The sequence below is a fragment of the Erythrolamprus reginae genome, chromosome 1 (genome assembly GCF_031021105.1).
Source record: "Erythrolamprus reginae isolate rEryReg1 chromosome 1, rEryReg1.hap1, whole genome shotgun sequence".
Classification (NCBI taxonomy): Eukaryota; Metazoa; Chordata; class Lepidosauria; order Squamata; family Dipsadidae; genus Erythrolamprus; species Erythrolamprus reginae.
In genome coordinates, this window is record NC_091950.1 from 372,576,501 (window position 1) to 372,588,580 (window position 12,080).

Here is a 12,080-nt window from a genome sequence, read left to right on the forward strand (position 1 = left end):
CAGCTACGCCTACCCAGGATTTATGGCTCTGTTGTGTTTTCTATGAGAAAAAGGTGTCTCTCTTTGCCCTCTCTCTTTCTCTCTCTCCATCTCCCTTTCTCCCTCTCCTATCTCTCTCCCTCCCTCTTCTTACTCTCTTTCCCTCTCCCCATCTCTATGGCGGCTATGGAGCTGCAGGTTGCCGACCCCTGTGCTAGGTCATCTCTAACCTACTAAGCGGCTGAGGCTCAACATTTATTGATTGATTGATTTTGTCCATTGCACAATGAGAGTTATATTTGGTATACATATAGTAAATATATAAATGAAGGTTATAGAGGATATACTCATAGTAAAGTATATCTAAGAAAGAATAGAAGAGAAGAAATAGGAATAAAATATATCAGTGAAAGAATAGAATAAATATAGGAAAGAAGAATGGTATAGGAGATATAGGAGAGCAATAGGACAGGGGACGGAAGGCACGCTGGTGCACTTATGTACGCCCCTTACTGACCTCTTAGGAATCTGGAGAGGTCAACCGTGGATAGTCTAAGGGTAAAGTGTTGGGGGTTTGGGGATGACACTACAGAATCCGGCAATGAGTTCCACTCTTCGACCACTCGATTACTGAAATCGTATCTTTTACAGTCAAGTTTGGAGTGGTTAATATTAAGTTTAAATCTGTTGTGAGCTCTTGTGTTGTTGTGGTTGAAGCTGAAGTGGTCGCTGACAGGACGTTGCAGCATATAATTTTGTGGGCAATACTTAGATCATGTTTAAGGCATCTTCATGTCAGTCTTCGAACGCAGAGAGCACTGTCAATTGTGCCGTATTGCTAGTAAATCCATTTGGTAGAGGAATTAAAAGAGGAGTTCTTGCCAGTTGCTCAATAGTTGTAGAATGTGCATTCTTCTTAGTTCCCCAGAGGGATTTAAGATATGATAAGAATTCTTTTTATTTGTGGTTTCTCCCTAATGGCCAGGCTTACAAGGTTAGAGGAATAGGAATGCTCAGTATGCTGGGTATATACATACATGTTTTGAATCTCTGCCTTTTTAAAAGGAAGCTGATTTCCCCCCCCCCCCTAAGAGCTTTGATGGGATAAGATTCAATTCTCTATAATCTGTAGATAGCGTCCATCTGTTGAAGATTCTAAAATCTGAACTAATAGTCTTGTTTTCTAGGGGACTATTTGTATTTTCAAGGTTTTAAGACAAGAAAAACACAACTTCTAACTGCAAAAGAAAAACACACACAAACAACAAAGGAAAACATAGCTTTTCATAATAACTGTATTAAGCCCAATAACCTAAGCCAATGAAGAAAGTTATTTGCACAGTCTTGACAGAACAGGGAGGTGTGAGGTTATACTTGCCTCATGGACCGAAGATTCTCTAGACTTGACCAGGACAATATGCTTTTTGTACTATCAATAGATGTTTAAGAAAAGGATAACTTTTGCAGATGCCATTTGCTTGGCTTATTATTATTATTATTATTATTATTATTATTATTATTATTATTATTATTAATTAGATTTGTATGCCACCCTCTCCGAAGACTCGGGGCGGCTCACAATAACAAAAACAGTACAAATCCAATAATTAAAACAGTTTAAAACCCCTTAATATAAAAAACAATCATACATCTCATACAAACCATACATAAAACGGAAACGGCCCAGGAGAATCAATTTCCCCATGCCTGATGACAGAGGTGGGTTTTAAGGAGTTTACGAAAGGCAAGGAGGGTGGGGGCAATCCTAATCTCCGGGGGAAGTTGATTCCAGAGGGTTGGGGCCGCCACAGAGAAGGCTCTTCCCCTGGGTCCCGCCAGATGACATTGTTTCATCGTTGGGGCCGCCACAGAGAAGGCTCTTCCCCTGGGTCCCACCAGACAACATTGTTTCATCGACGGGACTGGAGAAGGCCAACTCTATGGGACCTAACCGATTGCTGGGATTCGTGCTGTTGTACAGTAGGAAAAAAGACACCTGTTGACATTTGTTGCTTTACACACTTAGTGAAAGCAGTAAAAACTTGCCCCTCTCATGAACCTGGTAGTAATCAGTTCTTATTCAGTTAATTAGAATGGCTCTTTTTTCTGATTTTTTTAAAAAACCAAGACATTCTCTTTAGAACAGTATCATAGTAAGTATCATAGTAAGAATAAGTAACAGTATCATAGTAAGAATGCACACATTCTAAATTGCTCAGAGGAATATCATTAAAGGCATTTGAAGTTTTGCCCCTTTTCTATGTCTGTGTCAAAGATTTAATCTTTACTGTTATTGGCTTCCAATTGACATTCAGCTAGTATATTGTGGGGTGCTTGAGCTAAGCATCTGTTTAAAACAGGAACAATATTTTAGAACTAGAATCATAGCAAGGAAAATATGTGAGGAAGCAAAAATTATTTTCTATTTAATGATCTTTTCATTGTAGTTCTGCTACTGTGCTGGAGAAAGGGTGATGCAGAACACTGTATGATAGGCTACTAATTTAAATCCAGTTTAAAATTACAAGGAAGGAAAATGGGGCAAGAACCTTGACATTGCTCCTTCGGTAAGTTTCTGGTAAATAATTTTTGCAGTGCTGCATAAGCTCTATTTGTGTTTTACAGAGCTCATCACTTGGCACCCGAAGACCACCAAATTATCCTCTATATATCATTGCAGCTGGCTCTCATCAGGCAGGTAGGTATAAAGCCAGATGGCTTGAAAGAATGGATCTATCTATCTATCTATCTATCTATCTATCTATCTATCTATCTACCTACCTACCTACCTACCTACCTACCTACCTACCTACCTATTAATTGGTGTAATATTTCTATGATGTACTGGCATCAAAGTGGATGAATTCTTTTCTTCTTGCTGTTGTTGATTGAAATTTATTGTTCTACTAACTTATAATGTTATATTTGTGTGTGTGTGTGTGTGTGTGTGTGTGTGTGTATATATATATATATATATATATATATATATATATATATATATATATATATGTCACATGTTTAAGCTGAATTTGAAAATTAAGGGAGACTAGGATAGATCTATTTCGGCCAATTTTCTATGCTCATTCTATTTTTCTTCATTTAATTGCATGTAAATCTTTAAACCATGCTTGATATATAGTTTGAGGCTGCTAGTCAATTTAAAATATTCTGCCTTCATCAGCTCATAATAAACATTTAAATATATGTTAATATTCTGAATAATATATCTAATGTTTTCTCTTTCTGGCTAACCAAAGAGTAAATGATAACATTAATGTATCTGACAGATTATATGACATGATTAAAATTTTAATCAGCCAATTTGGTGAGTACTGTCAAAGACACATCTTCTGAAATTAAATGAGTTAGAGTAAAATAATTGTCCTGTTAATTCTTTGATTTCAAGATAACAGTTTAGAAGTTTTTTAAGCTTCTGTTGTTGGTGAGTTCCTATCATTTAGCAAAATAATTAGAAGGTAGCAACATGTCATAACTTTTAAAGTTACAAAAAGACTACCTAAGATAGATGGCAACACCATTGTTTTAAAATGGCTTCTCCTTGGACTTCGGACTTCTCCCTTTTCTGTTGGCTTTCTCATTTTGGAAATATTTGGAAAGCAGATTTTTGATTTACATTGCATTACATTGAACTGTTATTATTTTTTTACTTTCATTTTTTAAAATCAGTTATGCTCAAATGTTTACCTCTGATATTTTCATTACTAAGAGATGTGTACCTTGTAAGTCAAGATTTAGTTGAATGCTGTGGAATTTATTTATTCATTCAGTGAATGAATGAATAAATGTAAACCTGGTAATCTTTCTTTATGATGATGCATAAAAGACATAGTTAAATTAAAAAGGTAATAAGACGAAGAGATCAATTGAGTAATAACTTCCTTCCTTCCTGTTTTTGTTTAACGGCTTTGGACATACTTATCACCTGCTACTATTTTAATAAAAGCAAGCTTACCTGAAGTGTTATTTTATAGGATTTTAGGATTGTATAAAGATATTTTAATGTTCCTGCTGGGAGTTCAATTGGTTTACTCCTTGCATTTAGGTTTAATAATTCTACCTTTGTTGATATTTAAGCTTTGGGACTCCTTTTTTATATATATATATATATACACACACACACACACAGTGGTACTTCTATTTACGAACTTAATTCATTCCGGGACCTGGCTCTTAAGTAGAAAAGTTTGTAAAAAGAGGCAATTTCCCCATAGGAATCAATGTAAAGCAAATAATGTGTGCAATTGGGGAAACCACAGGGAGGGTGGAGACCCTGTTTCATCCCAGGAAATTCCTAGAGAGGCCCCACGGAGGCTTCTCCCTGCCTTTTCCGGTTACAGTTTTGGAGGCTCGGGTTTGTAAGTGGAAAATGGTTCTTGAGAAGAGGCAAAAAGATATTGAACACCCGGTTCTTATCTAGAAAAGTTCATAAGTACAGGCGTTCTTAGGAAAAGGTACCACTGTATAGTCAAAAGACCAGAACAAGTGAAACTGATCTGAAGGATGAGTAACTGAGTAATCATTTAATGTTTATTTTGCAGATTTGTGATGCAATAGAACATCTCCAAGAAGCACTGAAACTGTGTAAGGATGATATGAATTCTCTCCATTTGTTGGCCCTCCTTTTTTCGTCACAAAAAGACTACCAACATGCTTTGGATGTAATGGACGTGGCCCTTGCAGAATATCCTGACTGCTTCCAGTAAGTGTTCTTCAGAATATATTCCATTCTCATCCTTTTGTGCACATCATGCAGGATTGGTGAGCAAGCTGTTGAGTCCAGATGTTGGGTTCTATTCCCACCCTCCCATCCATCCAACAATCCCAGCTGCTAGTTAGTACAGATGGGGGGGGGACCAATTCCTCCATTTCTGGTCTAAGGGAAGGCCGTTTTTCTCTACTGAAAACTGTTATGCAGATAAAAATACCTGGGAGAATATACAGCTCTTAGAAGAGTGCGAATATTGTACGTGTGGGGCAAAAGAACAATCTGAAACATCTGTAGTAAAAGATTTATGATAAAGGAGCAAAAACAGACTCCTTTGGAGAGCCATTGGTCATTTTGTGTCTGTTGTAATGATTTCATTTACTATTAAGTAGCATCCTTGATCAATCCTTGAATACAGCTCATCTGTCTGGTACCCACACTGCATATTGGACATAGAAGAATAGAATAGCATAGAGTGAGTGGACACACAAGAAATTTGTCTTGGTGCATATGCTCTCAGCGTACATAAAAGAAAAAGATAGTGTCCAGAGAAGAGCCTTCCATTCCTCTATCCGCAACAGAATACCTTACACCAGTGTTTTTCAACCAGTGTGCTGTGGCACACTAGTGTGCCGTGAGACATGGTTAGGTGTGCCGCAAAGCTCAGAGAGAGAAAGAAAGAAAGAAAGAAAGAAAGAGAGAGCAAGAGAGAGAGAAAGAGCAAGAGAGAGAAAGAAAACAAGAGAGAGAGAGAAAGAAAGAGAGAGAGAAAGAGAAAGCAAGCAAGAGACAGCGAGAGAAAGAAAGAAAGAGAGAGAGAGAGAGAGAGACAAAGAGAGGGAGGGAAGGTGGGAGAGAGAAAGACATAGAGGGAGGGAGAGAGAAAGAGAGCAAAAAAGAGGAAAGAAGGAAGAGAGAAAGAAAGAGGGAGGGAGGGAGAGAGAAATAGAGCGAAAGGGAGGAAGAGAGAGAGAGAGAATTTTTTTGTCCAAACTTTTTTTAGCTGCCCCCCCCCCAATGTGCCCCATGGTTTTGTAAATGTAAAAAATGTGCCGCAGCTCAAAAAAGGTTGGAAATCACTGCCTTACACAACCAGACTTGAAATCCTGGCCTTAGAAAGCTTAGAACTACGTTGCCTTCGGCATGACCTAAGCATGGCTCATAAAATTATTGGCTACAACGTCCTCACTGTCAATGACTTTTTCAGCTTCAGCCACAACAATACATGAGCACACAACAAACTCAAAGTGAACCGCTCCAAAATTGACTGTAGAAAATACAACTTTAGCAAATGAGTGGTTAATGCTTGGAACTTAGTACCTGACTGTAGTTTTTTCACCTAACACCTAAAACTTTACCCCTAGACTGTCCACTGTTGACCTCACCCGATTCCTAAGAGGTCACTAAGGGGGGTGCATAAGTGCACGAGCATGCCTACCATCCCTGTCCTAATGTTCCCTCTTATCAGTACCCATCTTATGTATAAAAAACTATGTTATATCTATGTATAGTACTAATACGCACTTGACAAATAAAAAAAGAAAGTGTTGTTCAGAATATATTCCATTCTCATCCTTTTGTGCACAACATGCAGAATTGGTGAGTAAGCTGTGCAGTCCAGATGTTGGGTTCTATTCTATTCTAAATCCTACATTTTATAAGACAACCAGTATTTCTTCTCAAATCCACTCTTCTGTCTATTAAGATCAGCTTAAAAAAAAACCCCTGTGCTTCTTTACTTCTGTCCAGGATAATGATATTAACCACAAGGCGGCTTCTTGTTTGTGCTGAACTCAATGTTGTGGAACATTTCCTGGATCCCCAGGCTTAAAAGAAACAGAAGCCAGCTTCTTCTTGGAGGCTTTTACTAATATTTTGTTAGAGAACGTCCGGAATGCATTTGCGTGAAAGCAAGCAGATATAAAACGGTGAATGTTTTCAGTACAGTGAACACATACAAATCCTCTTTGGAACATAAATCCTTTTGTTAAAAAAATGGTAACAGCAATAATAATAGCACAGTTTTTCGGCACAGTTATAGTTTTTTTTAATTCAGTGCCTAGCCTTGTAAAATATGCCCCAGGTTTTCACTAGGACTGATTTTACTGTAAAACAGCTGGAGGTGCCCATTAGCTAATATCGGCAAGAACGCCAGCTACAGCTTCTGTTTCCAGATAACTAAAGGCGTATTACTCTGTTTAAATAACAAAAAAAAAGACAGGGAGCCTACCTGAAGTGCAGTATGGAAAAGAAACAAAACTGACACAGAATCCAGCACAGAATCCACTAATTAACTACCAATAATTATAGTTGCAAAAATTGAAATGAAACAGGCAAAAAACCCCACCACTCTGTAGTAACCATTATTACAATGCTATGCCTCTTTATCTTTGCTGGTTTGAGGCAAATCATAATCGTATGTGCTTACTTTAGGCTTCTTTAACCCAGTGTCCTTATCTGAACATTTTCTGTCTGGGTTCAGGCTGGAGATGGCACTGATGGCATTTATGGGTGATTCTCTAGTGGCCCTGGACATTAATGGCGCAATTGTCCTGGCTCGCCTAGAATTCTTGGCAGCTTTTGAGAGCATCTACCATGGGATCCTTCTGCGCTGGAGGCATTTATTTACTTATTATTTATTTATTAATTGGACTTACATGCTGCCCCTCTCCGTGGACTCAGGGCGGCTCACAACATTTTTGTGGGTTCTTCTCTGGTTCCAGTTAGGGAGTGCAGGATGGATATGTCCAGCTCCCTGTAGTATGGGTTGCTCATGACATGGGTCTCCCACTAGCAGTAGTAATAGTGCTGCACTCTAACCACTGAGCCACCGCAGCTCTTTTTAACCCAAATGCTACATTCTTTGGCATCGGACATAATCTTCGCATGAAACATCTTCAGGATTTGTATAGCACATTTGGAGGATACCAGCCTAAAAAAAGGTTGGTTAAAAAAGAAATGGGGGTCCTCAACCACCAACTTGATATTTTGATGCCAACATAGATAGCCCTGTAACAAATATATCAGTGAAATAAGCTTCGCTGCATTTGATCCATTGTTCCACTCTCCATATGGAATGCAGTTAATAGTTTCTGAACAGACTGGGATATTTCAAGAAGGTCACATAGGAAAGAAATCTTGAAGTGGAGCTGTGATAGGAGCACATTAAAACCTTTTATTTTATTGATACTCAAGGAAGGGATGAGTGAATGTGAAAGTAATTCATAACATTACTTTCTTCGGATAAAAACAATGTGGGTGCGTGCAAGGAATTGAGAACCTGGCAGCTGGAATGTCAGAAGCAAAACACCAGTGGCCTCCAAGGGAGACAATAGGGGTCACAGCGATATCAGCAGTATTGCGGCATTCATGCCCTCATCGCCTCGAGGTTCGATTACTGCAATGCTCTCTACATGGGGCTACCTTTGAAAAGTGTTCGTAAACTTCAGATCGTGCAGAATGCGGCCGCAAGAGCCATCGTAGGGCTTCCTAGATTCGCCCACGTTTCTGCAACACTCCACGGCCTGCACTGGCTGCCGATCGGTTTCCGGTCACAATTCAAAGTGTTGGTAATGACCTTTAAAGCCCTACATGGCATTGGGCCAGAATACATCCGGAACCGTCTTCTACCACACGAATCACAGCAACCGATAAGTTCCCACAGAGTTGGCCTTCTCCGGGTCCCGTCGACCAAACAATGTCGTTTGGCGGGCCCCAGGGGAAGAGCCTTCTCTGTGGCGGCCCCGGCCCTCTGGAATCAGCTCCCCCCAGAGATTAGAACGGCCCCCACCCTCCTTGTCTTTCACAAACTTCTTAAGACCCACCTTTGTTGCCAGGCATGGGGGAGTTAAGTTATTCTTTCCCCCTAGGCCACTACAAGTTATGCATGGTATGTTTGTGTGTGTTTGGTTTTTTATAATAAGGGTTTTTAGTTGTTTTATTAAATTGGATTGCTATATGTTGTTTTACCATTGTTGTTAGCCGCCCCGAGTCTGTGGAGAGGGGCAGCATACAAATCCAATAAATAAATAAACAATAAATAAATAAATAAATAAATTCACTGCAAGCCAGGGGTGAAATGCTCCTGGTTCACTTGTACTTGTCATTCATCGAAGAGCTAGTTGCGAAGGGAGCATGAGGCTCCACCCACCTGGCCATATGCCGCCATTTGGGTTATTTTACCCTCTGCGCACGCACAGAATGCTTTGTGCGTATGCAGGGGGTAAAAGAACCTGAATGGTGGCTTTTGGGCAGGTGGGTGGAGCCTCGCACTCCCTTCGCGGCCAGTTCTCTGATGACTGACAGACACGAGCGAACTGGGAGTTACTCTCAGATACTCTTCCAGTGCCCTTTCTTCTTCTTCAGTTGTCTATTAACTTGCAATATTCCACACCAATTATATTTCTTGGCTAGTAGAGTCCAACATCACTGCATGGATTAAGAGCATGATTCATTGTTAGTATTTTTCTGGTTTCCCTATCCAGGACTTTTAGTTCCGCTTGAGTCCAGTCTCCATTCCAGCTGTGTATCTAATATTAGAAATTACCAGATGTTAATTGCCTGGAGATATTTTCTTCATTGAGTTTGGACTTTCTTCACCCTGATGATGTATTCTGTTCCAACCTTCTTGATTTCAGTGCATTTGTTGTTGTCATCTTGAAAGATGCCCAGGTATCTGTAGTAATTGTCTTCATCCAGACTCATGATGTCATTTCAACAGGGCATCTTTATTTCTTCAGTTTTTCACTATCTTCCCCTGTTGTTGGTAAGGGTGGATGGTTTTTCCAAACAGTTTCAGATCATCTGTGCAAAAGAGGTGGGGTAGCCTGGCAGATGTTTTTGATGTTTACAGCCATGGCCTGACTTGTTCAATGTGATTGACAGAGGAATCAATACAATGGCCAATAACAGTGGTGAGAGTGAGTTTCCTTGAAAGATTCCTCTTGATTTAACCCCTCCCTGTCTATTATCATTGGCCAACAATTGTGTCTTCCATTGTGTCACCGATCTTTGTAGAAAGCTTCTACTGTTTCTATAGAGTCCTATTACAGTGGTACCTCTACTTAAGAACTCAATTCGTTCCGTAGATAAGTTTGTAAGTAGAAGCAATTTTTCCCATAGGAATCAATGTAAAAGCAAAATGCGTGCAAACCCATTAGGAAAGAAATAAAAGCTCGGAATTTGGGTGGGAGGAGGAGGAAGAAGAGGTGGAGGACAGTCACTGCTGAAGGAAGGTGAGGTTAGGGGAATAAAAAAATCCAAAATTTTAAGGCTAAAAAAAAAAAGGGACTCTCATACACCCGGCGCGAGGCTGCCTCCCATACACTGCGCCAGGGAGAAAAACCCAGGGGGGATGGCAGGAAACTGGCCGGGCCTTTGTGCCGCACTCAAATTTCCTGGGAAATTTTTCCAGGCTCGGGTTCTTAAGTAGAAAATGGTTCTTAAGAAGAGGCAAAAAAATCTTGAACACCCGGTTCTTATCTTGAAAAATTCTTAAGTAGAGGTACCACTGTATTTCTAGGCCCTTGATTATCCAGTTATATGGCAGGGAGTCAAATGCCTTCTTGTAATCAATCCATGCTGCATTCAAGTTGGCCTTCCTTCTCTTGCAATTTTCCAGAATCATCTTGTCAATTAGGAAGTGAGCTTTTTTTATTCTTCTGTTTTTGCTTCCTGCTCAGGTAGAAACAGCTTATTTTCAACTAGATGTTGTTGGACTGCATCAGAGCAGTTGTAGCCCATTTGTCATCAGATGTCCAGAAACTCCCAACACATAGTGCATCCAACCAAATAAATAAATCTTGTTGAGCTTGACCAGTTTGGGTTTCTGTAAATGGCAACTGACCATATTGTTTATCTGATTTCTCTGACCTGTCCAATGTAGTTGAACTTCTGGCATAATTCAGATCTCCTTAAGAGCACACAAATCTCACAACCATGTCAAGGTAGAGCCTCATTGAGGGATTATTATTATTGTTGTTGTTGTTATTGTTGTTGTTGTTATATAGCCAGATGTTTAGACTGGATATGGCATTTTTATCTACCTTTTGAATCCTTTCCAAGTATCTGGGATATGTAAATATTATTTGATGGTTTTAATTATTATTTTGATGTGGTTATGATCATTATTGTCATGTTGGTTTGGAGAGGGCTTTAAAAATAATATATGAAACAAGTGGGAAGTATAATAATAATAATAATAATAATAATAATAATAATAATTATTATTATTATTATTATTATTATTATTATTATATTTTTTTTTTTATTGGATTTGTATGCTGCCCCTCTCCACAGACTCAGGGCGGCTAACAACAATAATAAACACAACATGTACAATCCAATAATAAAAAACAACTAAAAACCCTTATTATAAAACCAAACATACACACAAACGTACCAAGCTATCTCAACTCCCCCATGCCTGGCGGTATAAATGAGTCTTGAGTAGTTTACGAAATCATATTCCTTATTATGTATCAAAGACAGCTGATAGCTTTTTCAAACTTCAGAAAATGTAGTTGTTATTTTAAAGCCCTACCTATGAACAGTAAGAAGCATAATTTTGCTTTCTGGGTGCCAGTTTATTTCTCAAACTGATTATATGAACAAGGAAGCACCTTTGGGCAAGACAGAATTATTAACTTAGATGCTGCTCGCAGTTTCAAATGAATGCAGGACCAGAATATAATTTCTGCAGACGAAATATGTTGGCAATGGACTCCTCTGGGCACTTTTATAGAGTGTGATGTGAGTGAGCTGGACATAACATCACCCATTCCTGGGCAACCCAAGGCCTCCTCCCAAGTGGATTTGTATTACTGCTCTGTGTTTAATTACATGAACACCTGCTGCTTCTCAAATACTACAGAACTGCACATTTTCTCCTACATAACTATACCACCAGCTTTCTGTTTATAGTCTTTTAAGAGTTTATGATTTTAATATCATGACTGATGAAATAATGATTTAAAAAACATAAAATTAGGAATATGTATATATATATTGTCATAATTAAACTTTTAATAAAATTATTTTATAAAAAAAACATAATGCAAGGCAATGTATGAAGTCTAATTATGAGGGCATGGCTACTCAGTTTACCGAGAAAGATTCATTAATATAGCAAAGACATTTATCAAAAGTCTAACATCTGTGCCCTTCTATGCTAACTTTTTATCTGTAAGATGTCAGCCCCCTTGAACATGTAATTATTTCAGTTCTGTTAAGTTCCATATTTGGGCAAGATCAAGGAGCATGGATTACACAGGCTTCAGTAAGGTATGATACAGTAATCATGAGATAAGTACAAAATCTTGGAGATTGCTTGACATATTTCTAACCCACATTTATAATGTGTTAATTAAGGCAGAAT

General features: G+C 38.8%; 1 protein-coding gene across 2 annotated transcripts in view; it reads left to right on the forward strand.

The window, feature by feature from the left end:
- TTC7A (tetratricopeptide repeat domain 7A) overlaps positions 1-12,080 on the forward strand; it is a 215,511-nt gene that overhangs the window by 96,720 nt on the left and 106,711 nt on the right. For both annotated transcript variants that reach the window (XM_070734576.1, XM_070734577.1), the window contains 2 exons: positions 2,605-2,677; positions 4,539-4,699. In XM_070734576.1, the coding sequence (XP_070590677.1) occupies positions 2,605-2,677; positions 4,539-4,699 (234 nt within the window). The remainder of the gene's footprint in view (positions 1-2,604; positions 2,678-4,538; positions 4,700-12,080) is intronic.